Source organism: Grampus griseus (assembly GCF_964374135.1).
Source record: "Grampus griseus genome assembly, chromosome: 9".
In the NCBI taxonomy this organism is placed as follows: domain Eukaryota; kingdom Metazoa; phylum Chordata; class Mammalia; order Artiodactyla; family Delphinidae; genus Grampus; species Grampus griseus.
In genome coordinates, this window is record NC_139003.1 from 85,777,064 (window position 1) to 85,804,953 (window position 27,890).

The window sequence follows — 27,890 nt, forward strand, 5'->3', positions numbered from 1 at the left end:
ATCTATACTGGTAAATATGAATGAAATACTATCTCAGACTTTGAAAGAATAAGACCACCACAATGAGTGGTAGATCTCTGAGAAATTATACTGGAACAACACACTTTAAGTATAGTTTTAAGAATAAAATTTTGTACAGTATTTTCAGTTTTATTATAAAAATGCACACACAACAAAGATTGTCATAAGTCATTTCTTGCCTCTACTTGCGTTCAGCACTTGTTCTTGAGCAGCTTTCTTTGCTTTTACCATTTCGACAAGTTCCTAGGAAGGGAAAAAGATGTTACTTACACCGAGAAGTTGTCAGAATTTGCAGACATTTCTAGTGTTTGGTATAAGTATGTAAAACATCCAAACTGGGGTAAATCTACTGAAAAGGTTGATTTTTTTTTTAGTAACTACCAGAGCTAGAACGTTTCTAAGGTTGGTTACTTCTAATATTGGCCCCACGACTACTGTGGTATTGAATAAGCACAAAAACATAATTTAAATGATTGATAATGGAATCTACACACTAAAGATCTACAACCTTATATCGTTTCATGCAGTCCTTCTTTGTCCTGCCAGGCACTGCTTCTGCTATTTTTTCCCATCTTTCAGGTGTATTTACTGGGTACGTTTTCAAAGCTTGTTCCAAAAGCTTCTGTTCTTCTGTTGTCCAAGGGGTGAAATCTGTGCATGGACCTGTTTAAGAAAAAATTTTGTTTGGAAAATTTTATTCTAATTGATAGAAAACTGTCCTGGAACACCTTCCCAGATGAGTCTTTTGGTACACATCTTGGTAAGTGCCCATTTGAATCTGTGATGTGCAATCTTGAACAGACCAAATTAGACGCACATATATACCTCTAGGTATTAATTAGGGGAAAAACTTTAGATAGCTCACATCCCAGAAAAATATGAGACTTTAAAGCACAATATGCTTTGTATTTCTGGTCTATCACAATCTAATCTTATATTCACCAGACTTTTTAAAAAAAAATCAGATTTAACATACACAGTTGGACTTCTGGGTTCGAAACCACAACCACAAGTCATTTAAGATTTCTGATAAATCTAGTTCCTTATAGCATAGTTCAAGAGCTGCCTCCTACTTAAACACTTTTAGCTCGATGAGAGCCTGGAAACCATTCTCATTTTACACTGGAAGAAACAAGTTTAACAAAGCTAAGCCAAGCTCCCATGGTTTCAATGATGTACAGCCAAGGTGAGATTAGATTCCATTTCCAGTGTGTCACTGTCACCACGTCCACTAAAATATTGTGGAGCCTACGCTGTGCATCTCTACTAAACCAGACCTTTATGTTTGATAGAACACCTCATACATGTATCAGAAACAAATATATTCCTTCCTAAGATGCAAGAAGTATACATCCCACTTCTGTAGGAAAATGAAAATGTGAAAATAGTTAAAATGATTTGGTTATTCTAAGTTAATGGATTACTGACAGCTTAGTTATTTCAGATCATGCAGTGAAAACACAGTGGCACCTATCCTACCAGCAGTGAGACTACCTCTTGAAATTGTAGCCTGTGAGATCAGGTACAAAGTAAAGCCTAGAAATCTAAGTTATTTCCCAATTAAAAACATACTCATAGACACAGTGAACAAGTTGAAAAACAACACACCTTACAACAAGGCAGAGAACTTGTATTTGAAGACAGATTAAAGACTGAAGCTTTTTTTGAAATCAGCTTTTAAAATTCCAGGAACCCCTTAGTGGAATTTCCTTTTATTAGTTTGAAGCCCCATTTAACACCATAGATTTAATTCATTTCCTCTCTCTTGGAAAAAAGATGGAACTGACATATAATTATTATCTGCTGCTTATTATCTGCTGTTATGATCCAGGGACTTCCCAATACCAAAATGAATGAAACATATAAAATTCCTATGAGAAATCACTATTCCAAAAAATGTGGCCAGCTTGCTGTTTACTGGAGCAGTTGAAGAGAGAGGGACCTGCCCATTAAATCCATAAGAAGAGGTAAAGGAGTCAGGCCCAAGTACCATATCACTCCTGCCCTCACAGGGTCACCCATCTGCCAGAAAGCACAACCATCAGTGTCTGCCTCCAGCACGGAAACTAGTCCCACAAGAAAGGGCTGAGAATAACGCAGTAATATCTGAATGTGTCTGATTTTTGTGGATGGCGTAAGGGGCAAGAGAATTACCTCCTTTAGAAGTGCCTTCCAAGTGTTCTGAAATTTCTGCTTTTGTTACTTATCTTTCTGAAAAGAGCCAAAATAATGCCCAGCCTAGACAAAAGTCACCCAATTTTGCAAATGCAACTTGCAAACACAGAATGATTTTTTCCTCTTTATAGAACATTGTAAGTCTCTCCTAGTATTTTCAAATTGAAATTTTGGGATAATGAACCAGACCAAGAATACAGGAAAAGTGGGACTGTTAAGACAGGGACAGGTCATCCTGAGGAGTCAAGGCTGTCAGTTAATCCCAAAACATACATTTGGCACTGTGATCTGGAAAGCATATCCAAGATTAGCTTAGTTTAGGGAGAAAAGGACTGGTGGCTCACAAATGCATGTAGTGAAAGAGAACTTTTCAAAGTTTTGTCAGCAACTCACATTAAGGAAAAAAATGTCACATCTCAGACACTTATACACATGAACAAAAGTTTCACAAATACCCACTTATGTAATAGGTGTAATGCTCTCTGATATTTTCTATTCATGATCCATTAAACTGATTTCATGACCCACCTCTGAGTCATAATTTGCATTTGAAACATACTGGTCCAGAGTAATCAAATTAACTAGAACACCCAAGACATGTCAGCACAACAAACTGTGTCTGTATAACTAACTTGTTCTGAGCCACGTAAGCTGCAGGCATGCTGCCCCTTTACTCCTGTCTTCCCTTAAAGACAAGGACCTTTCCTTATAGTGTATTTTTCAAAATCAGGAAATCAACCTTGATAAAAAATTATCTAGTCTACAGACCTTATTCAAATTTCAATTGTCCCAATATCCTTTAATACTGATTTGTAAAATCTGGTGAACTAAACAAACACAACCCCTCCCCTCATGGCATATGAAATGGAAGAACTGTAATTCTCAATGGTGCTGATGTAAAACTGTCCTGAAAACATCCGCTTTATACCTTTCAGTCTGCTAAATGCTTTCCATTCCATTCACTCTGAATGTAGACCGTAGATCTTGTATACTCTCACACAGATACATGGTTAGCATTTTCTACTCATAGAAAAATAAAATTTCATTACCTTCAAATCGTTCTGAAGGTGTTGCATTGTCTGCTTGACACACCACACCGTGTTCTTTTTTAAACTTATCAAAAGCCTTTCTGTTTATGTCATCTTTTTGATGAGGGTCTGAAAAGGGGAAAAAACTTTAATACAGATCATCTCATTTAGTCTTTCATTAAATTGCATAGATTATTTTTAAAATATGTATTCAAGGTAGCAAAAAAATTGATTTGGCAAAACTAACTCACCAAGTTTTTGAAGACTCTTTGCTTTGCCAATAACATCTTTGGCGGTTCTCTTGACTCCAGAAGAAGAATGTATGTTCATGTAATTAGCAATAACTTCCCATCTAGAGCAACCGATACAAAAATAACGAAAAACCCCAAACAAAACCCAGAATGATCCCACATTTTTAATGCAGAAGGGTTAGCTATAACATCTAAAGAATTAGCTCTAAATTGGTGATCTAATTATTACTATTGCCTGAACTATGTTTTTTGCTTTTCATATGTTTAAATCAACTGTGTATAATCTTGGTTTCAAGTTTGTACAAAACCTTATTGATTCTGTGTAAAAATCAACAAATAAAAGCACACATTTGTGTATACTGCCATTTGGACACATACTTAAGGAGACAGATCATTCTGAAAAGAGAACCTTAGTTTCCTCATATACAGAATAAGGGAGGCTGGATCTCTAAGGTTTCTTTGAGTTCTCAGCTCAGACTCTGCAGTGAGCTCCAGTTTGAGGTCGGAAACAACAAAGAAGGATTAAGACTGAAAGAGAAAACTATGGAGCACAAAACCTAGTGCTTACTATAAACCACAATGGACTAAGCCAACATGAGAGTCAAGGTTTATGTCTTATGATCCTTAATTTCCTGAGAAATTGATGAAGCATCCTGATGTATGTATGGATATACATATGTGTGTTGGTATAAGCTGCTAAGACTAGCAGGTTCAAAATGCTTTTCACACTTTGCACAGAACTTAGTGTCCAGGTCCAAGCACGTCTCTGGAAGTTTGCTGTAATGTGCTGCTATTTGGGTGTCTACATTATCCCTAGGCTCCAGTATGTGTTGAAGAGAAGTTTCATTAGAACGAGTACCTTGAATTTGTTCCAGCAGGGAAGAGATTCACAGCTTTAATTAGTAATTGCAGATCATCTTCTGACCAGTGTTTACTGCCATTTCCACCTCCGCCAGTTGATTTCTCTGCATTCTTAGATGCCTGTCGCATACGAGCCTCAGCTTCCTCTTTCTCTTTTCTAATTTGCTCATTTATTTCTTCTATCTACACAAATATCATAGGTAAGTCAGGGACTTAAAACATCTTACTGCTCTACACTCCCTTGCTGACTTGTGGTTCTCGACGCTCAGCATCATCCAGGCAGGGAGCCTACACCACCCCCCAGGCCAGCCCCAAAACCACAGTCAGCCTTTTCACTCTGGCTTCCAGGCTGCATATCTCTGCTTGAGGAACAAGAACCAGCCTTGGCCTGACCTACCCTGTATTCCTATCATATCTCTATTTGCCTTGGACACTACTTGTCAAGTCTATAGTCATTGGGTTATTCACCCACAAGGCCATTTCAAAGCTCATACCCACTCTTTTGCAGATAATGTTATTTACTCTCTACAAAAAGGTAAAAGCACAGCAAAGTGGCCTTTGGTTTATCTTGAAGTTCTACCTTTTACACTGTCACTTCCGGTGTACCTTCAAACATGCACAAGGGAAAAAAAAATCTTTACTTGATGATGTTGCTCTGTCAGTTGCTATCTTGGAGTCATCTCTGACTCATTTCCCCACTTCAATCCCTTAGAACCAGTCACCAAGTCCCAAAGATTTCAGTGATTCCCATTATCACTCACAGTCCAAGTCCTTCCAGTGAGATTCTTACACTAGTCACACTCATCCAATGCCTCTTGTCTACAAATGCCAGATTAATAGCACAATGTTAACCCTGTGCTACTCAAAGATCTGTGGTAATGGAAACTGGTCATCTTGGTATTCAAAACCTGCTTAATTTGGCTCTACTCTTCTTAACTAACTTAAACTCCCGCTTCTTCTTCCCCTAACTTTCTACTCCTACCTGTATTTTACACTGCTCCCCTGACCTTCATTTAACACTGTCGTCCTTCAAAACTGGCTCAAACCCTTCACTAAGCCTCCCTGACCACTCAACCTGGTGTTGGCACTTCCTCTCTAACCTACAGCATTTACTGGGGGCCCTCCATCTTTTGGTCCTTAGGCCTTTTCTCCTTAGCGTAACTGTTCCTGAACTCCTTTGTGGCAGCAATAGCAAATCACCTAGGCACGGGGCTATATATGGTAGGTACTAACACTTGTTGCACTGAATTGAATTTCTGGGCCTGTTTCCTCATCTGTAAAATAAAAGGTGTAGACTAGACAGAATAAAAATCTCTTGGTTCTAAATGTTATTATCCAACAAAAATGCTCAAGGAATAGTCAACACAATGATTTTTTTCTAACAGTGATCCTGAAAAATCTATGATTAATGTGCTAGATAACCACAAATCAAACTATATATGGTAACAACTATACACACTTAAATCCAATTTAAGTCAACCCAAAGAGAAATGAGACACTCTTTGCCCCTATAGTAACTTACATGTTAGGTGGGGAAACACTGAGGTGAAAGCAATACTAAAGCAGAATTAAATGCTAAATACAGGTAGAAGTGATATGTTTTTCTATTACCTGTTTTTCCAGAGCAGCCTTTCCTACTTCTTTTGTAGACGATGTGAGTGTTTCATTCAAGCACTGTAAACTTAAAGGAAAAAAGGGGATGAAATTTTATCCTAAGCCCAAAAGAAGACTTTAACAGCAGCTCTACAGTTATACCTCGCTAGTTCAAGCCGATCACAAAGTTTTTCCACTTCCTCCATCATTTTAACACGTTCTGCCTCATTGTCAGAAAAGTGATTCCAGGTCTAGAAGTATGAACACAAACATTTTCATCATCTCTACTGGCACTCAAGAGTACATCCATAAACACAACTACCAAGCATGAAGTCCTTGAGAGTTTCTTAAGCTGACTGTATGGCCTCCTGGCCACCGAGAAGCACATTCCCCGGGCACCATGCAAGGCTTTCCCTGGCCAGCCAGCAATAAGGAGGCATTACTAAATGGATGGAGGTGCACAACAGAAGCAAGGTGATGGTGCAGAAGGCCTCTAGATGATATAAGACAATGAGTCCTCAGACAACCACTGAAGAATCAAGAAATTCTATATAACGACAAATTAAAATCCCTTTGTTAGGCTGCCTGTTCTATTTACTGTGTGCCAAACTGTAAAAAAGACAGTGTGTTAAGAAACAGGAAGTTCAGCAAAACCTGATATAGCTAGAGATTATGCTTAGAATGGAATATTGTGATGTGCCTGGGTGAACAAGAATTGGAAAGTATCAATACTTCTCATGCTGCTTTCAGCTGCTGCTGACCCATCTCTCATTCCTCACTTTTCTTGCTTCCTTAATCGATGCAATCTGGTGCTAAGGTTCCAATGCTTCTTTTACTGTGACACCTCCCTCGGCTTCCAAAAGCCTTACTGATTTTCTTCCTACCTGCTTGGGTCACTCCTTCTCAGGCTCCACTTCCTCTGTCAGTGCCTTAAGTATTGGTGTTTGCCAGTGTCCCATCTCCACCCTCCTTGCTCTATACTCTCCCCTGGGGGGATCTCCACTACTTGCCATTGAGATGTAGCGACTCTGTGACACTCCCACTCAACTCCAGACTTTACATCAAAGTTAAGTCACCTACTGAGTATCTTCATCTGAGTATCTCAATGCACTCAACATGCCCTAAACTGAAATCATTCTTCCCCAGCCTTTTCCTCTTCCTTTGTTTTCTGTTTCACTGAATAATGCCATCACCCATCCAGTATTCCATGCAAGAAACCAGGACATGTATTAACCCTTACTCCTCTTCCACCTCCAACATAAAATCAATACCCAACAGGCAACAGCCAATCTTACCTCCTAAATGTTGGTTCATTTAATCTACCTTCTTTTCCCACCATCTCTTTTAGTTCAAGGCCCATGCTCTCACCTGGATTATGCAAAAGACTCAATTTGTCTCTGCGTCTAGTGTTCTCACAGCATCCTGAGCATAAGTGACTCAGGATCAGAGTCACTTTTAAGCTAGCAAGATATATAATGCTCTTCAAGACCTGGCCCTTCCTTCCTCTGGCTCATTAAACCTCACTTTTCTGGATCTCTACACTCTCTCAATGCTCCCTGATCTCTCTCATCTCTAATCCCATACACACACTGCTTCACCTGGCTGAATCCCACTAGATCCAGAAAACCTTCCTTGACCACCTGTTCGGTACCTTCTTGTCCTAGTACCCATCTTAAAGTGTTTCACTGGCCTGTTTTCTTGTCATTCTCCATCGTTAACCAGCAGACTCTTGAAGGCAAAGACGGTGTCGTCATAGTATCAACATCAATTATAACTGCTTGACACATAGGTAAGTGCTCATCACATATTTTATGAATGAATACATGAACTCATGCAGGAAAGGAGCTATAATAAGTTACCAAAGGCCAGAACTTTAACCCTCATTTAGGCACCATCTCTAAGAACTATTCAAGTTTTCTATTTTCTAACTGACCTTTTCAAGTTGTTGATCCAGTTCTCATTATGCCAAATCTAACAAGTGCTACATGTGAATGATCTCATTTAATCTTCACAACTCTATTTCTAGGTATTATTTCAGTTACTGTATAGGTGAGGAAATTGAGACATAAATGGGTTGAGGGAACCTCCTGAGGACCAGAGACAGGACATGGGAAGTGGAAAATTACTTTAAATCTGAGTGTATGCTCTCAACAACTATGATATCCTGCATTCTTCTCAGTATAATTTTCTAGGTGAAATCTGAGGAAAATCTTTCATTTTTTTCTATTTAGATTTTCCTCTTACTTACCAAAAGCTTGAAGAGACATCCTGTGCTTGTATTTTTATTAAATGTCTTTCAAAGCCTGCTAAATGGGGCAGGTTAATTTCATTAACTGAAGATCTAGGATGGCATATATTAGAATACATATACTAGCATCTAGAGCCTCTGGACAGTCACGTGAAAGAGTCTTCTATACACAGTAAACATTTACATACTTGCTGAATTTAACTACAATGGTGTAGTATACTGTGTGGCAATCTCTACTATAGCTTGGAATTTCATTAATTTATTCATTTGATGCTACTTGATATGGAACAATACTGGCCTCTAACTTTACCAGTTTAAAAAGTAAGACCATCTCTTGGACAAAACTATATTTGAAAACTTTGGGGGTTTTTTAGTCAATATTTTTTAGTAAAAACTGTACCTGAACACAAACTACCAGTACTCAACTGAATGATATCCCTTTATTTAGATAAAAATGAAAGCTTTTAGATCCTTAAAAACAACCCAAGTTTAACTTCTTAAAGAACTTTTTCTTTGATAAACATTGATTTTACACCATTAAGGAAGTAACCAGTCAAAACCAATTTTGTGGCACATTTTCAGAACAAACGATCCAACTTCTCCAACCAGGGGAAGGGGGAGAGATGGTGATGGTAGGGGACCTGCAACGGACACAACCAGGAGACACACAGCTGAAATCTTTGATCTTATTTAGATAAAAAGACATTGAGATAATCAAGAAGGTGTGAATATGGAACAAGTATTAGAATAATAAACAACTTTTTTTTTAGGTTTGAAAATGGCAAGATGGTTATGTTAAAAAAAAAAAAAACAACCAACCCTATCAGAGTTGCATACTGAATATGCATGTGTGGAATTTTTAAAAAGTGAATTTAAAAACGTTTATATTCTGAGATAAAATGTGTACAGTAGTTTATATTTCCATAGTATAAAAATATTTTTAAGCTTAATCAGCAATTTGATTTACTTGTATGTAGTGCTTGTTCAATCACAGTCTGACGTACCTTGCATGAGTTTCGAAGTTTTTGTCTTTCCTTCTTAATGGCTTTTTTCTGGATATCTTTTTCCTTCTTTGCCAATAACGCTTGTTGTCTAACTTCCTCTTCTTCTTTTTCCTTTGCTAACCGAGCAGCTTCTAATTCAGCTTGTCTTTGCTTTAATAATGGAAAATAAAATCATTTAATAAGAAAATTAGAATTCCAAAATGCTCCTTAATCTTATTCAAAAAATACAATTTTTAATAACTTAAATTACACAAAGGTAAACATCAACTTATCAAAGACCGAAGGAAAAGCAGATGGTAAAGTTCTATAAAAATTTATTAGAAATGTAAAAAGGACATATTAGAAGTGAGTGTAGTATTAAGAAATTTACATGACATTATGTTTTTGCTCAATAAGAATTTGCTGGTAAGGAAGATCATTCTATCAACTGTGCCAAATGTCATGATTCTTTCATAGTAGCACCTAATTCTCTACTACTAGATTACAGTATTTAAAAATAGATCTGAAGATTGAAGATTTTATGAACATTTAAAATCCAACTTTGTCAAATGTCATCTTACTTTCTCTTTAGCTTCTTGCTCCTTCCGTTTTGCCTCTGCTTTTGCTTTCTTTTCTGCTTCTTTCTTGGCTTTTTCTTCTTCCTTAAATTTTTTTATCCTTGGATCACAGCTATATGCATTATCTACCAGAAAAAAAGTTAATCTTTTGAATTTCTAACATTTAATTAAAGAACTTTAAAAAAAACATCAATTATCCTTACCAACTAATGTTCTTATTCTGTTCATTTCTTCTTTTTTCCTTTGGGCCCTTGTTGCTCTGTTCTGCTTTTCAATCCATCTCCTTTCATCACGACTATAAAATAGGAAATACTGGAAATAAACTATTGCTTATGGATGGTATGACAGGAAAATGTAATACTTTATAATTTAGCTACAATGCAAGTAATGTCTTGAAAGGTTAAAATACTATGTCATTATTAACATTAAAGGGTAATAGTACTTACTATTATTTTTGGTTAATTTTTTGGGAACATTCATGTCAAAATAATTTCCCTACACATATAGGGAAAATGAAAATAAAACTGGTTAAGCAACCGGAAGAAAAAGAATTTGCTGACTTGAGCTTTATTGACAATTACATTCCTTGGCAATTTCTTAAGCGTCATAACCAACTATTGATCTGGCTCTATCAAGCTTAACTTGTGAGATAGGATCTCAAAATATCAAAAAAACTCATTTAAAACGGATACACAGGGAAAATGCAAAAGAAAATATATGTGGTATATTTTTACATCATCACAAATACCAAAGAACCAAACAAATATCTTCCTTTATTAATGATTTACATACATACCATTCTGCTTTTTCTTTTTCTTCTTCATCTAAATAAGAGAATTCTCTCCAAGAATCAAAATTATACCTAATATAAACAGAAATAAAATAAAATCAAGCCAAAACAAATGAAAAAAAATCTTCCTTTTAAAATTAAGTTAGGTGCATATCATTTTAAGAAACTTTAATGATAAGTGGATGAGTTTGTTTTAATAGATCCCTCCCCTCTCTTTTGATACTGAACTAGCACTATACCCAAGTCTTTTTCTTCTTCTTTTTAAAATGACATTGTATTTGGTATGAAAGTCTAAAATACTCATCACCCCTAAAACAAAATCCCAGCTCCCTGCTATCTCTTCTGAATATTAGGTTTCTCTCTTGCCTGGGACTTGATAAAGTTTTCCCTGCCTTCACCGCCACTAGTCTGTCAAGTTTTAAGGGAACCTAGTAGTGGTCACTTTATCTGGTTTGTAGAGCTAAATTTTGTCATTTTTGTCTTACAGTGACTTTGTGTTTTCATATTTACCAGATACTTAATGAGAAAATATAGCACACATAATATAAAAATGGAAAATGAATACTGCGCATTAAAAATTAATGAATTAGTTATAGAGACAACATCGTCTTCATCATATATTCAAGTACTTAAAGAAATAGCTAAATGAAAAATTATTTTTTAATGATTCAAATAACTCCTTATTTTTCATTTTTTACTGCTACAGTGTGCTTGATATCTAGAAATCTGATAAATAGAAAACAGATTGAAAAAATAATCATAAAAGCCTAAATATTACATAGGAGATAATACAGCATTCTGTGAAAACCTTTTTGATTTCTAAACACAGTGCTTTTGTTCATTGAAGGTTCTGCAATTTTCCCATCCCTCAATTAATTTACAGAAGTCAGTTGAGCACTTATTGAATACTTACCTTCTTAAAAAATGAAAGCATGGGAGAAACAGTGTATTCACTCACCAGAAAGAATAAAACGCATCTACATCTTCAAATGATGAATTCATATCACCAAGTTTAGGGACATTTTTTTTATTTGACCATCTGAAATATTGAAAAAAAGAAAACCTCAAAACATTTTGTACAAAAAGTTCAACAAGCTGATTTATTAAAAACAACAGTTTTTACTAAATCCCCTACAATATCCCTCCCCCATGTCCTCCATGACTAAGAGATGGAACTGGGAAATCAGCAGTGCAGTGCTGAAAAATGCAGGTGCAATAAAAGGGAGGGCAAGGGGAGAGGGGGTGTGAGGGGGAGAAACCAATGGAACGGTGTTCTAACCCTCAGGTTATCTTCAGTTCTGTAAATTACAGGGTTGTAGCAGCTGCCAAGCTGGCCAGGAAAAACAGGCTCTAACGCCACTTTTCAAGCTCACTTAGTCCTGCCCCTAAACAGGCAGTACGGAAGTGACCGGTAGGCCTTCCCTTTTAAAAAATGTGAATAATCACAGATGGAATAGATTTCCACCCCCTTATCGCCACCACTTTCCCCCTAAGAGTCAGACTTGTAGGTTCAGCACTTCACCCACCATCTCTAAAAGGACCCTGAGTTTGCTACTGACCCGTGTTTTTCCACTCTGTGAAACCATCCCACAAAAAAACATAATCCACTATATATATATATATATATATATATTTTAAAACCACCTTCAGCACTGTTACAAAACAAATGTGAGGAGAAAGGGTGGAGGAAATAATTAGTCTGCATCAAACTGCTAATCAAAGTGCTTCTCAAACTTAGCTGCCCATTAGAATCACCTGGAAGCATTAAAAAAACCTACAGGCATTCCAAACCAATTAAATTAAAATCACAATTTCTCCAGGTGGAACCCAGGCAGCGGGAACTGTTCAGGCTCTCCAACTGATTCCAATACGCAACTAAGATGCACTCTCAGGAAACCTTCCAATGCAGATGGAACCAAAAAATGTAGATTATTGGTTCACACTACTTAAAAACTGATTTTAATGAAATAAATTACATATGCTTTAATCTTAAATATAAATCATCCTTTGTCAGAGAACCTTATGATAATCAGACGCTCAAAAATAGAACAAAAGCTTTCCTAAATGATAATGGGCCAAATGCAGCAGTGTACCCATTAACAAAGGGGAAGGAAAGAATGGGAAATTACTGTCACTTAAGTATCAGCATCACACTACATAAAGTCAACCATCGTTCCCCCAAAGGAAATTTAAAAGAAAAACATCCCATGAGTTGTAATTTCACTAAGGAAAGGAAGAACTTCCATTTAGAGAGCAAAATAAATTAGTAGAGTAAGTTCACCAGAGGCGCTCAATATTGTAGAGGATGAGGAGGACAAACACAAAACTATTACTAGCTATTACTAGAGGAAAAAACCAGAAACTTGGAACTACAAGAAGCCAACCAACAGAGCATCATAGCACAACCAGCCTCTGCATTCAGTTCAATTAAAGCTCATTTTTCTAAAAAAAAAAAAAAAAAAAAAAAAAGCCAGCCAATAGAGCATTATGATCACAAGGGGATGCCTTAACGCACCTGGAATTCCTTTCAAACACTGGGGAAAACACTTCAAAGAAATTGTCCTTTGCTTCACTTTTAGAAGGAACTGAGTTATCAAAAGTAGGATCTACACTGTTAAATGCTCGTCTTTTCACTGGATCAGATAACATTTCATAAGCTGAGGAAAAAAATCATAAGGTCACATCACCACAATGCTACATTTTTTTCTTAAAAAAAGTTATTTTTCATATTTAAAAATTTTGTGTGCTTGTGGGGAAGGGAGGATTTAGGTAATAGCTCTAGCACAATGGGACTTAAGAACTTCTTTAAGTACCTCTTCTGGAAGGCAAAGGACAAAACAATAAACACTCAACCACTTTTTTTTTTTTTTAACAATCCTGATGTTTATTTATCAAATTTCATCAGTGGAGTCATCGACCGGCTTTTAAAATAAGGGCAGTTTCATTATAATAGCATACTTGGCAAACCATATAAGTCCAGAAACACTCAACCCTTAGGAAAGCATGACTCTGAGGAAAAAGAAATAGCTAGAAGACTAACTGTTAGATCCCAAGGTTATGAAAGATCAAAGGATCTTTGACATCCTGAGCACTATGTATGAGTGGGTCAACAAAGAATAAGTTTGAAAGGTGTGTATACAATTTTTTAAAAATTAGCATCAAACTGTAAAATTACATTTAAGGAAATATTTAGGTATGGTGGCTCCCTCTCTTAATTTGCTTAATGAGGATATGGCTATTTAAATATCCATTGATGGCTGGGGAGGGTCCCTTACTAGGATAGAATCAACTTCTTCATTTAAATAAGCAAAACGTCTGAGGAACAGTTTAGCCCCGCAAAGTGTCTGAAATGGGAAAAGATCTTAGTATTCTCATTATTAAACATAACAGGTATAAGAATTAACTCTAGGATGCACTTCTCAAAAGAACCGCCTGGAGAATCTTGTTAAAATGCAGACTCCAATTCAGGAGGTCGGGGGCAGAGCCTGAGCTGCTGCAGTTCTGACAAGCTACCAGGGTTGCTGATGCTGCTGGGTAGGAGAGCCTCACTTTGTGCGGTGAGGCTCTGGGGGAGATTACCAGAAATAACCAGATGTTAACTAAAGATGTTTTAAAATGTTATGGTATAAATGAAGTACAATACGCATAGGACACCTAATCCCAGCAATTAATACATAATCTTCACTAACGGAAATTTCTGACTCTAAAGCGTTTTCTTACCTTTAGTTATGCAAGTGAAGTAGTCATTATCTCCTTCTTTTATTGGTTCACCAGCTGCTTTCCGTTTGTCTGGGTGATGTTTTAAAACCATTGCTTTATCTACAAAATAAGTCAGATTTAGATAATTTGTCCTTTTAGGCATCAAAGCTAAAAATAAAGATGAGCTAAATAGAGCCATTTCTAATAGCATAGTATTAGTTTAAAAAATATTTTCTCCTACAGTAAAATATATGCTTATTAAACAGAAATTAGAGGAATTGAAATAATTATTTTAAGAACTGGCCAAAGTGCCAGCACCCAAAGACAAGTGCCGTTCATATTTTGGTGTATTTCCACACAGACTTTTTCCCCCTTAAGCATATGCTTTCAAAAATGTAGCTATAATCATTTTATATATACCAATTTAAGTTGTGATTTTTTTCAGCTTAACATTACAGCAGTTCCATTTTCCACGCTGTTGCAAACTCTTCAAAAAATTTTAATGACTACTTAATACAGTATTTCAAGTAGATTTACCATAACTTATGTAACTGTTTCTCTACTGCTGGATATTTAGATTGTTTCCAATTCTTCACTACTGTAAGTTAGTCAATTTGAATCATTTTGTAGAGAAGTATTTTTCCATATTTAGGACTCTTTCTTCTTAGGATATACTCAGAGAAGTGAATTAGTGACTGAAAATGTAGGAACAAGTCCCGTTCTAAAAGTCATACCACTGCACACCCCTATGGGAACATCCTTTTCACCACAACCTCAACACTGGACCCAATTATTTAAAACATGATTATCACTGGTGCTCAACAAATTTTTTGCTGTTCTTTATTTCTACCCTTCATCCTTCATTTATGGAGGAAAGAGAGGCTGTCTCAGTTTTTTCTTCTTAGTTTGTGTGAGTCACTTTACAATGACTAATGGCTGGCTGTCAACATCTACTGAGCATTTAATATGTGCCAGCATTTTTTTTTTTTTTTTTTTTTTGCAGTACGCGTGCCTCTCACTGTTGTGGCCTCTCCCGTTGCGGAGCACAGGCTCCGGACGCGCAGGCTCAGCGGCCATGGCTCACGGGCCCAGCCGCTCTGCGGCACGTGGGATCTTCCCGGACCGGGCCACGAACCCGTGTCCCCTGCATCGCCAGGCGGACTCTCAACTACTGCGCCACCAGGGAAGCCCGCCAGCACTATTTTTATCAGTTGATCTTCTCAGTAACCCGCTGAGGAAAGTACTATTAGTTTCTCCCTTTTACAGATGAGGAAAATGAGGCACAGAGAGGTGAAATAACCATTTAACCTCTATGAAACCTGTCCAAAGTCCTGGCCAAGTTGGGCTCCAGTCCAAGCAGCCTGACTCCTAAGCCTGTGCTTGTATGCTGCCTCTCCTAGTCAATCATGTTTGATGCTAATGCTTTCCACAACTGCTGTGATTATTCTTGTTGTCAAAAAACATTCAGTTTAATTTATATTTACTGATCATTTCCTTTATAATTTTATTCTGGTACTTATAAATGTAGGTCTTTCATTCTGCAAAAGTTTGAGCTATATGTTTCTATTTTAATATTTTCTACGGTCGGAACTGAAAAGCTTATTTTTTTTTCCAAAGTCCTAATACCATCTGATAATCCTCCCTTCTCTACTAATTTGTGACGCCTCCTTTATCACAGTAAATTTTACCAGGGTCTGTTTCTGGTTACCTATTCCTGTCCCAGGATTATCTTTAAAATGACTATAGCTTTCTAATTTGATGGTAACTTCCAAAAACTGTGTATTATTTTTGTGTATTTTTCTTGCATCTGGCTACCTGACTCAGCTCTTTCAGTTTTTAGGTAGATCCTATATTACCTACAAATAATATATTTCTTTCTTTCCTTCTAACAGTTCTCTCTCCTTTAATATCGTTAATTCTCTGACCCAAACTCCCAAATAGCATAAAAGTAAGGGGCAGGTAAGCTTCCCCCATGGGTTTTTATGGTAATATCACTAATGTCACACAGTTAAAAGTTTGTTGGCAGTGAGTGTGAAATACTTATCTAAGTAGGGAATTAACTGCATTTCCTTTCAAAGTTGTATTTACCAAAAAGGAGTGGATATTAAATTGTACTATATGTACTTTCACATTCTTCTTAGGACATCACACTGACATATTTCCTAAGAGAAATCTTGTTCATGGGCATTATTCTTTAATATACTGTTGAATTCAATTTGCTATTTTTTTAAATTAATTAATTTTGTTTTATTTATTTATATTTTTGGCTGTGTTGGGTCTTCGTTGCTGCACACGGGCTTTTCTCTAGTTGTGGTGAGCAGTGCGCGGGCTTCTCATTGCAGTGGCTTCTCTTGCTGTGGAACACGGGCTCTAGGCACGCGGGTTCAGTAGTTGTGGCTTGTGGGCTCTACAGCGCAGGCTCAGTAGTTGTGGTGCACGGGCTTAGTTGCTCTGCGGCACGTGGGATCTTCCCAGGCCAGGGACTGAACCCGTGTCCCCTGTGTTGGCAGGTGGATTCTTAACCACTGCGCCACCGGGGAAGCCCTAATTTGCTATTATTTTAACTGGGTGCTTTTTTTTTTTTAGTATTATATTCATGGGTGGTATTTGTAGTTTTTTTTAAAAAAGCTCTTTTTGCCAGGTTTTAAAAATTAATTAAAGTAGTTTTAGGTTCACAGAAACATAAAGAGGATGATTAAGAGATCCATATACCCTCTGCGCCCATACATGCACAGCCTCCCCTCCCTGCCCCGCCTCATCAACATCCCCCACAAGAGCAGTACACTTGCTACGATTTTTTTTATCTAGTTTTTTTTTTTTTTTTTAATTTGGCTGCACCACGTGCCTTGTGGGATCTTAGTTCCCCAACCAGGGATGGAACCCAGGCCCCAGCAGTGAAAGCGCTGAGTCCTAACCACTGGACCACCAGGGAATTCCTGCTGTTTGTTAACAATTGATGAACCTACACTGACACATCATAATCACCCAAAGGCCACAGTTTTCACTCTTGGTGGTATACATTCTGTGGGTTTGGATAAATGTATAATAACATGTATGCATCATAATATATAAAGTAGTTTCACTGCCCTAAAAATCCTCTGTGTTCTACCTGTTCATCCCTCCTCAACGCCCCCAACCCCTGGCAACCATGAACTTTTTAGTGTCTCCATAATTCTGCCTTTCAATGCCAGGTTTTCATACTAGGATTACATTAATGTCACAAAATGAATTGTTCCAAAAACAGTTTACATTCAGCATGAGAATGTTCAATTCCTTAAGCATCTGAAAAAAATTCATCTAAGAAATCACCTAGGCCTAAAACATTTTTTAGGAGATAATTCTTGGTAACTCTTTAAATTTCTTCAATCCCAAAAAAGCCAATTTTATCAAATTTTCAAATTCACTGCATTTAATAGTGGTCTCAGTTAAAAATATCTTCTGTAATTGTTTTCATCCTTTCTGTATTTCACTATTTGTTTTTTCTTCTCACAAATCCATTGTAAGATATTGTTTTATCTATTTTGTCCCTCCATCCTCCTTAGTATTATTCTTTTAAACATCTGAATTGAATGCTCATTTTATTTTTTCCCTCCTTTAAAAAAGTAACATAGGACTTCCCTGGCAGTCCAGTGGTTCAAACTCCACGCTTCCACCACAGGGGGCCCGGGTTCGATTCCTGGTTGGGGAACTAAGATCCCACATGCCACACAGCGTGGCCAAAAACAAACAAACAAACAAAAAACGTAACACAATAGTTGAAGGCAATGAACTTATTGATGGTACAGCTCTAGCTGCCATCCCATATGTTTTGACAGGCAATGATCTTACTTTCATGAAAAGAATCTATCAATACAATTTTTATTTCTGTCTAGGTGCAAAAGAGTATATTTCATTTCCCAAGTGATTTTTTTTGGTTTGTTTAATCAGATCTATTTTATTAAATTGAGAGAAAACTTACATAGAATAAAATGTTCAGATTTTAAGTATTTGGTTCAATAAGTTGACAACTGTATATACTCACTTAACTACCACCCAAAAGAATACAGACTATTTCCATCACTCAGAGTTCCCTTGTACCCCTCTTCCAGTCAACTCCTACCCCCTACCATCTGGGGCAACCTCTTTCTGATTTCCGTCACCACAGATTATGTTCGCATGTTCTTGAAGTTCATATAAATGGAATCATACAGTATGTCTTTGTATCTGACATAATGTTTCGAGATTCACCACCTTGTGTATATTAGTAATTTTCTGAAAACTGCTGAGTACTATCCTATTGTATACAGCAGTTTGCTTACCCATCATCCTGTTGGTGAACATCTGGGTGGTTTCCAGTTTTTGGATATTGTGAATAAGGCTGCTATGAATATTTCTGTACAAATCTTTTTATGGGCATATTTAGTTGTTTCTACATATACTGCAAGGGTTCAGAAACTGTGACAAATACACTTTTGGTTTTTTTGAGCTCCAAGATTTTTCTTATAGTCAAGTGTATTATCAATTTCTCCCCTAACACTCAAGAGAAGACGTTTTCACCTTCTAGCTGGTTTGAGCAGGAATGGAATTTATTTAAAGGTTATTAGGTGGCTCACAGGAACTGAGAGTCTGACTATCAGGCTTGGAAGCTAAGTAGCCAGGAACAATAATCACACCATACCAGACAGTTCAGTGGTGTGATGACCCCACCACTGTTGGGCACTGCAGGAACAGAGCACAGGCTCCTCCCATGGCCAGTGCTTGGGGAAAGCTATAGCTTCTCAAGGCGCTGCTCTTCCACCCCTGCTGTCAAAACAGATGCTGTTCAGCTCGGCCTAACTCACATCTGTTCTCCTTTGAAATGCTGAGGAGTAAAACCTAAGTCACATGCCTACAAACATTCTCTATCTCAAGTCGTATCTTTTTATAATAATTCAGGCAACTTTTCTTCTTTATTTGCAATTACTGTCTGTTACATTCATTCTGACCTCTTCTTTAGGGAAATCTGACATCTCTTTATTCTTTCCTTCTGAATCTTGGGAGCATTCCTCAAGGCTGTCCTCTGCTTTACTTTGTTTTCTAATTGTACGTCAGCCTTTCGAATTCTAAATGCTGCTCTCCTGTTTTTAGTTTCCAGGCAATTCTACTTTTTTCTCGCTAGTCTCTTTCTGCAGTGCCTATGCTGCTCCCACCCCGCCCCCCGCCCCCAAGGCAGTGTCTTCATATCTCACCGACAACATGCAGCAATTAAGTTTTCTTTTGAACCTGATTATAAAGTCTGAGACAGATGATGTATGTCTCAGTTTTTTGTTGGATAGTCTCCTCTTATGCTACAATGTTTTTTTCTTCATTGACTTTTCCACCTAATCACCTCTAGTCATTCATGTACAGTAGGGCATCCTGAGATTCTCCTATATTCTGTTCCAGGGGTGGGGCTGGGAGAGGCAAAAGATGTCACCCAATATTAAAAATAAGGCAATGAAAAAAAAAAATAAGGCAATGGAGGCCGAAGAACAGCTGTTGTGTGTATTTACTGAAATTTCAAAGACCTACCTCTCTGCCCTTCCCCACCAAAGATAGTTTCTGGGATGTTTTGAGGGTACATTAGCAAATGGGCTTTTATTGTACATTCATATTTCTATTATTATCAAAAGTCTCTATGATTTTTTAAAATATTATAGTTGATTTACAATATTGTGTTAGTTTCAGGTGTACAGCAAAGTGATTCAGTTTTATATATATATATATATATATATTTTTTTTCTGATTCTCTTCCATTACAGATTATTACAAAAAGTCTCTGATTTCAAATTTTTAAGAAGCATAATATGAAACAGTTTTCAGTTTAAAACATGGGAAGTATTTTAAGCTAAAATGATTAACTTTAGAAAGTTCAAATCAAAGATTTTACTTCCATGTAAAGAATAGCAAACCTACATGCATCATATGCCAGTGTGGCAGTTTTTCTTCAAGAAAAACATTGAAATACCACTGTTAGTACTCAAGTACTTTCTCTTAGCCCATCATTCAACTTTTCTAGTATATTCTTTTCAGATAATGCAGAAAAGGAAGAAAAGACCACTTACTTTATCCACACGTAATTGAATCCCTAATTTTCATTATAGCAATTCAAAATATCAATAAACAAAATTAAAACTTTTTACAAACTATTATGTATAAAATAAGCTGTAAGGATATGTTGTACAACACAACAATATTTTATAGTAACTATAAACGGAGTATAACCTTTAAAAATTGTGAATTGCTATATTGTACACCTGGAACTTATGATATTGTACATCAACTATACTTCAATTAAAAAAATAAATTAATTAAATATATAAAATGTAAAAAAACCCCCACCAACCTCCTTTATGTGTGTGTTTGTGATAGGATTCAAGAACTAGAAGGATCTCAACTGTCATCAGTCTTACATTATTATTAGGTTTGTCTGTGCTAATGATTATAAATTTGCAAAGAATAACTTTGTATTTTTACTTTTGGACAAGATTTCAGAGAGCAGTAAGTAGCAACTGTCTATTTTACAGTGACAGAGGAAAGAGAACAACAGTCTGCTTCTGAATAAATACTGAGAATATTCAGCAAGGTGGCAGAGAGTGAATCGCAAACCCACATAACGTTAATAATCTGTACAGTCAGGGTGCAAAACTTCTGGCAACAGAATATTCAAAAATTAATCTCGGGGCTTCCCTGGTGGCGCAGTGGTTGACAGTCCACCTGCCGACGCCGGGGACACGGGTTCATGCCCCGGTCCGGGAAGATCCCACATGCCGCGGAGCGGCTGGGCCCATGAGCCATGGCCGCTGAGCCTGCGCGTCCAGAGCCTGTGCTCCGCAATGGGAGAGGCCACAACAGTGAGAGGCCCGTGTACCACAAAAAAAAAAAAAAAAAAAAAAAAAACTCTATTATCCCAATAAAACAAACGGACTTAACACAAGCAAATGGATGTTTCTTTTACAATTATTATACATTTTTTATCTTTAGAGAAAGAAACAATTCCTTCACCTTAAAACACCAACTGCTTTCCTAGCTCTCAATCACTTCTGGTTCTTTCACAAATTATATGTGTCAAGAAATATTTGGTATCTGTATGCTATTCTTTCATATAGTAAGACTTTGCAAATACTTTTCCAGGGCAAATGAATTTTCCTGGCATTTATGTATATTGCAATGACTATTCATACACACTAACATATGCTTAATCTAAAATCATGCCAGCTTTTAAAGAAATCCAATCATAGGTCTAAAATAATCTCATCAATTCCTTCACCTTGTTAAAAAGTATTTCCTGTGACTTTCCTAAATACAAGCATTAATGAGAAAATTTTGAGTTTATCTACTAAGGCTCAACTAGCATTTTTCAGCGTGAAGTAGGTCTCATTCAGTCATCTTCCTCCAAGTGCAAGACTTTCTCTGTCCCTGATTCCCTCCTCCTTTTCCATATGGCCACAATCTTACCTCCTCTGACCTCAATATCCATTCTCTAGAGTAGAGGGCAGAACTCTGTCCTAAGACAAAACAGAAAACTCATCACCTTCACCTCTTTCATGAAACTTTACTAATCAGGTGAACCGAATGGTGTGTAAGGAATTACGTCCACAGGACTGCAAAGGACAGGACAGTTCGACAGTTCACAGCACTAAGGGGATGGTGTTTCATAAGGCCTATAAAGACTGGGTTGCCAACAATTCCTGCCCCCGTCCCCCCGCCCCAATTTTTAACCTTGTCAATGAAAAGAACAATGAAACATCAGATAACTCTTTCTTCCGCAGAAGACACAGGGTGGTATCAACAAAGATGTGACCTAAGATCACAAAAGAATATTGAAAAATCTAAGTAACAAGGCAACTTCCACTAAGTACAGCTGGCCATACTTCCAAGGGGAGGTGAAATATTATTTTTTAAAAGCTTGTTATTGGAATAGTGTTCTTTATCCTGTCACAAACACACACACACACACACACACACACACCCTGATTTCTTGTTCCTAATGAGAAAGTCCATTCATGAGACGGCATTTTTCTGGTTTTGAAGGTAAGAGACTGTGGTTACACATCATTATACCATAGAACACATGTTAAATCTAGAATTATGGCTATAGACTATGATCTTGCATATCTTTTCAAGAGGATAACATTTCCTATACCAGATATTTGATTATTTCAAAATAACTAAGTACTTACGAGCTGCTTTAATCTGTCTCTGTGTAGCTTTGTATCTTACATGGCCGAGTCCAAGTACTGCATAATGATCTTGGTTCTGATAAAGACACAAAATGGGAGTCAAGTTTGAAATGAAGCCATATATCGTATTCCTTGTGTTGGTACCCTAAAACAGTTTCCCAAAGTGAGACTCTCATAACAGAAGTCTAGTGAGATGTTCCATATAAAATGGGTTCTGGGACTTCCCTGGTGGTGCAGTGGTTAAGAATCTGCCTGCCAGTCCAGGACACATGGGTTCCAGCCCTGGCCCGAGGAGATCCCACATGGTACAGAGCAACTAAGTCCGTGCGCCACAACTACTGAGCCTGTGCTCTAGAGCCCATGAGCCACAACTACTGAACCTGTGTGCCACAACTACTGAAGCCCACACACCTAGAGCCCGTGCTCCTCAAGAAGAGAAGCCACCGCAATGAGAAGCCCATGCACCGCAATGGAGAGTAGCCCCAGCTCGCTGCAACTAGAGAAAGCCCATGCGCAGCAACAAAGACCCAATGCAACCAAAAAATAAGTAAATAAATGAATAAAAAAAAATAACAGGTTCTGAGGTCATGGAAGTTTGGGAAATGTGGACCATTGTATACAGCCTTCTTAATAATCTGTACGCACAGAAACCAAACAAAGGCTCTGAGAAGTCCTGCAATTAAAAAAAAAACAAAAACAAGCAGACGGAAACCTATATAGCCCAGCATTTTCCAAAACTTGACCAAAGAACTCTTGGTCTTGTATTTCTCTTAATACATATTAATATGCTATGGGCATCCTTAAATCAAGGTACAGCCAGGAAGATTTCAGAACTGAGGGGAGCATTACAGTAGTCCCAGTAGGTTGGGCCAGTGGCAATGACAGGACAGGAGCCGTGGAGCAAAGAAGGCTGGATGGAAATTTTGAGAAACTGGGGATGAGGCTTCTCTGGATAGGAAGCACCTGCTTTCATTTCTGCTTTGGTTAACATCCTTACAAATCTAGAGATTGAGGTAGCACCTGAGTGAAGGCTCCTTACCCAAAGGGTGTATCTAGTATTGGAGAATGAGTGGGGAGAAAGAGGGCTTGAGGGCATAAAACACAGGAGAAAAAAGTCAAATAGGGTTGACTGGTTTTCCTTTAAATTCAGGACTGCAAACTCCCTAAGGATGTGCTCCTTTATTATGTCTGGCACTCACACTTTGTTCCAGTTGGTTTGCTTTTCCACTCCCTAAGACTATTATTACGTATTATTACATACTTCAGTCCTCTAGTCTTTCCTTAAACCTCACAGACTCTGCTCCACCCTCTCATCAATGGCCTTGCCTCCTGCTTAATGAAAAAATTTAAATTATCCTACTCAAATTCCAGCATCTTTCTGCCATCTTACCTGCACCCATGCATCTTTCCCTTTCCCTCACCATTAAGAAAGCCTATCCTACCGAGACAAATTACTCCATCCCTCCTGGTTCTGAACCACCTTCTCTATGTCTCTCAAATGCTAGCATCTTTCAATTGTCTTCTAAATTTCAACTGGATTATTTTCATCATTGTACGAAGAAGCTCTGTTATCTCTCATCTTTAAGACCCTCCCATGACCCCACTTCCATTTCTTTGCTGCCCATCAAAATTAAACTTCTTGAAAAAGCCATCCACAGAACATTTTTACCCCCTCTAGCATTCATTTTCAAACCACTCCAATCTAGTTCTGCTCTGTCCATTCTCACCCCAGGGGCTATGAAGCTGCTCTCTTCAGTATCAATTTCCAGCTGTCAAACACAAGATGACCCAGCTGCCTTCACTTGACTTCAACTCTCAGTGGCAGCACAGCTGACTCTTTTCTTGAAACGTTATTTTCCTTTAGTTTCTGTGAATCCACTGTTTTCCTCCCATCTTCCAGTAGCGTTTTTCAGCCATTTTGACTGGCTTCTCGAAGCCCTGCCAAGCTCAGTCCTCGGGCTTCTTTCTCTCTATATACTTTGGTCCAAGGTGCCGTGACCCATGCCAGGGCTAGAAGACGGTAGGTGCCCTGTAAATGCTCGCAACTCCCCAGTTCATTCTAGTGTGGACTCCTGAGCTCCAGATGCAGAGACACGACGCTCCCCACAAACTTCCTTTTCCTGCAACCCTGTGCTGGTGACTGACACCACAGTCTAGCCGGTGACTCAAGCTGGGATGATCACGGGTCTTCCCAGTATGTTCCCTTCTCTTGGGCGGCACAGCCCAGGTCTCCAAGACCTGTCAAGTCTATCTCCCCGAAAAACAAATCCGTCCCTTTGTCCTCAAAACTTGGCTACCAATTTAGTTCAAGCATCAAGCACTCATTCGCAGGCTTGGATTACGGCACTAGCCCCATAAAGGCAAACTGTTCCCTTCCCCTCTAGTCCTGCCCTCCCTTTTCAAGCAAGTTTCTGTACTGCCAGGAGAACTACTATTCTAAAATTAGCTCAGAAACTTTTGATGACTTCTTACTGCCCCCAAAATAAAATATAAATTCCTTCCTTGGCATGGCATGAAAAGGACACAACAGAGTTTCATCTAGACTCTGTTTTCAGTCTAATTTCTCACTGCCACCCCTCAATATGCTACTCTACCCTTCACCAATCCCTGAAGAGGCAGTGCATATTCTTTTACTCCTTTGTGTCTTTGCATATCTATTCCTTCTGCCCGTAACACCTTTTTTCCCTTCTTGTTTCATAAACTGTCACTTAACCTTTTAAGACCAACTCAGACATGGCTTTTTCTGGATTTCTCCATCAGAGATAGTATCCTAGGGCTACTGCTGTCCCACTCAGGGCTTAACAATAAACAGGTGCTCAATCATGATTATTTTGTTGAAGCATCTTAAAACATGGCTTAATAATGGAAAACTGCCATCTGACCGAACAAGATTCAGATATTAAGTACCTTCCAGTCTTTGGGATCAAGTGTTTTCAGCATGGGAAACTCTTCTAACTGCAATTCTTCATCTTCTGATTCCTCTGATAATTCTTTCTTATCCTCCAGTTCCTGAAAAGAGGCAGAAGCATTTCTGTTTCTCCTCTTAACAAAAGCTTCAAACCATCTTCCCACAGGTTCAACTTGACAGAGTGTTGAGGCTGTGATTGAAAGCGTTAAGAGAGGCTTCAATGTATTGCATGGAATAAATCTGTTCTAAGGCAATAAATAAGATCAAAACAGCGACTGCATCAGAATATAATTTTAAAACCATCAACTGAGAAAATAACTGCAGTAATCCAGTTAACATGAGGGTTATCAATAAATAATCATTTCCTAGTATTTACAGAGAGAGATTCAATCAACCTCTTCCAGTTATCTGACAAAACAAGACATTGGGCAATGTCAACAATAAATCAATACTTTTCTGGGGATATGAAAGGAAGATGAGGAAAAGGGAGAGATGTTGCAAACTGCTTTCCTTTTAGACTTGTAATAAAGCAATAAATAATTATAAACTGTCAAGAGCCAGCCTCATCAACAAAAATCTAAAAATAACTCAAAATATCTTAATTATTAATACCTGAATTTAGATAGCTTTCAAAAATTTTAAGAATCCACTAGCAATGATTTTTTCTGAAAGACGATTTTCAAGCAGCTAACAGGAATTTACTAATGAAACTGTGCTTTAGTGGAACAGCTTTGAATCTGAAATCAGAAGCTCTGGATTTCAGTGCAGGTTTGACAATTAGTAGCTATATGAAATGAGTCAACGATGCCTTCAACTGTAAAATGGGAACAATACGTATCTTATCTGGTTCCTTGGAAGGATTGAATGACAAACGATAAAAGCACTTTGAAAGTCACAAACTGTTAAATAAATGTAAGTCTTTATCATTATTCCTGGAAAGTGGGGTAAGTCACTATATATGTGTACATTAACAATTCAAAAAAGGTAGTTTGGGTCAGGAAAAAAGTGAACATCTTAATTTTAATTTCATATTTCAAATGAAAGCAAAAAGCTTTACTGTCTGGCAAAAACTCAGATTTAAGTCTTCCCTTGTACCTAATGGCCACAATTTTGTAAAAATAGCTGACTTTTCGTGTTTTGTGTTGGGAAATTAAGATTTCTTCTATCATTCACAGGAGAGCATTCAAAAACACTATATTCAAGAAACACTACCTGTGTAGTGTGGGTGTGGCTTTCAAGAACATGACCTTTCAAGCCTTTCCCTCTACTTGTAAGATTTCCTGCTTCTGTAAGCAGGAACACAACACGTGCCATGAGATACGTCCAATATCACATACAAGCGTCTGTATACGTGGCTATGGTAATCAATGAAATCACTGAAATTAGAGACCCTTTAAGTTTACAATACCATGACTGTCCTGTTCTATAAATCTAAGAACCTACAGCAGCAGGACAAATTTCACCCCCCCCCTTTTTTTTAAAACTGAAGATAGTTGACTTCCACAGAACAAGTTTCACTTAATGACTGCCTTTAAAAGTCTGTTTACACGGGTCTTACCACCAGCATACACAGAGGTGTTTTCATATTGAATATGAGGAGCAGTGTCTGAGTCGGGACATTTAAAAAACGAAGCCGGAGCAAACGTAAAAGGGGAGAGAGGTGTTTGAGCTCCAGCTGTAAGGCTTTGTAGGGCCCCCGGCACGTGTGGTGCTCGCTGTGGGCAGTCTCCTGCCGTAGGCAAGATGCTTATGAGAACCTTTTTAGGGTACTGGAGGGTTCGGTCCCGAACTCCTCCGCCCAATCCATGAGTCAGCAGCCGCGAGACAAGGAAGAAATTGCGGGGTCAGAAGGAAGACGCCCCCCTTCCTCCTTCCTTCCAGTCTGGGGAAGGACTTCTGTATAGCAGGGAGCAAAAAGACATTTGTCACGGCCCCACACTCTATAAGCTACTTGCCAGGGGCAAGGGTAGAGAGGTTTCGGGGTCGCCAAGGTGGAGGCCCGAGGCAGGGGCTGCTGAGGCTAGACTGAGCAGGGGTTGAGTGGGCACGTACCAGAGGTCAGAGCATGGGTGATGGCGGTGCCCCGGCCTTCTGCAGCGCTTGGCAGGAGCAGCATGATGACGCCAGAGCCAGCCCCGCGGGCGCAGCAGTTCCCGTCCCAGCCGGAGGGCTCTTAGAGTCCCGCCAGCTCTACCTCCCCGTCCGAGCCTCGCGCCTTGGCTCTACGATGTCCAGGAACCGGCGCATGGAGACGACCAATAACTACTTCCGGGATGAATCTTTCGTGGTGCGTAGGCCAATCCCACCCCCGCCAACGTATGCGGCTGTCTAGGTCCTACTGACTCAGATCCGGGTGGGGACCAAGATTCACGAATGAAAGGTTCCTAGGTTTATCAGTTCCCTGGTAAAAAGGATTATTTGCCTCGTCCAGGTAGAATATGGAATACGTAGGACATGATTTTCCATAGCAGCTCTTACTATATTCTTTTCCTTTTTTTTTTTTTTTGCGGTACGCGGGCCTCTCACTGTTGTGGCCTCTCCCGTTGCGGGGCACAGGCTCCGGACGCGCAGGCTC

The 27,890-nt window shown here is 38.4% G+C and overlaps 1 protein-coding gene across 2 annotated transcripts; it reads right to left on the bottom strand.

Moving 5' to 3' along the window:
- Positions 1 to 112: 112 nt before the first annotated feature.
- Positions 113 to 27,572, bottom strand: DNAJC2 (DnaJ heat shock protein family (Hsp40) member C2). Of its 2 annotated transcripts, none has more exons than XM_082661382.1 (17): positions 27,368 to 27,572; positions 25,315 to 25,416; positions 22,408 to 22,483; positions 14,249 to 14,347; positions 13,044 to 13,185; positions 11,487 to 11,567; positions 10,535 to 10,600; positions 9,942 to 10,033; positions 9,742 to 9,863; positions 9,182 to 9,331; positions 6,092 to 6,180; positions 5,948 to 6,017; positions 4,335 to 4,519; positions 3,476 to 3,576; positions 3,246 to 3,353; positions 530 to 684; positions 113 to 264 (listed from the first exon to the last, which is right to left on the bottom strand). In XM_082661382.1, exons 2-17 carry the CDS (start codon positions 25,345 to 25,347, stop codon positions 190 to 192), a joined length of 1,644 nt encoding a protein of 547 aa, XP_082517508.1. In that variant the 5' UTR covers positions 25,348 to 25,416; positions 27,368 to 27,572; the 3' UTR covers positions 113 to 189. The 2 variants fall into 2 exon arrangements, with proteins under 2 accessions (XP_082517508.1, XP_082517507.1); XM_082661381.1 differs by having other exon boundaries at positions 25,315 to 25,505.
- Between the last annotated feature and the right edge of the window lie 318 nt (positions 27,573 to 27,890).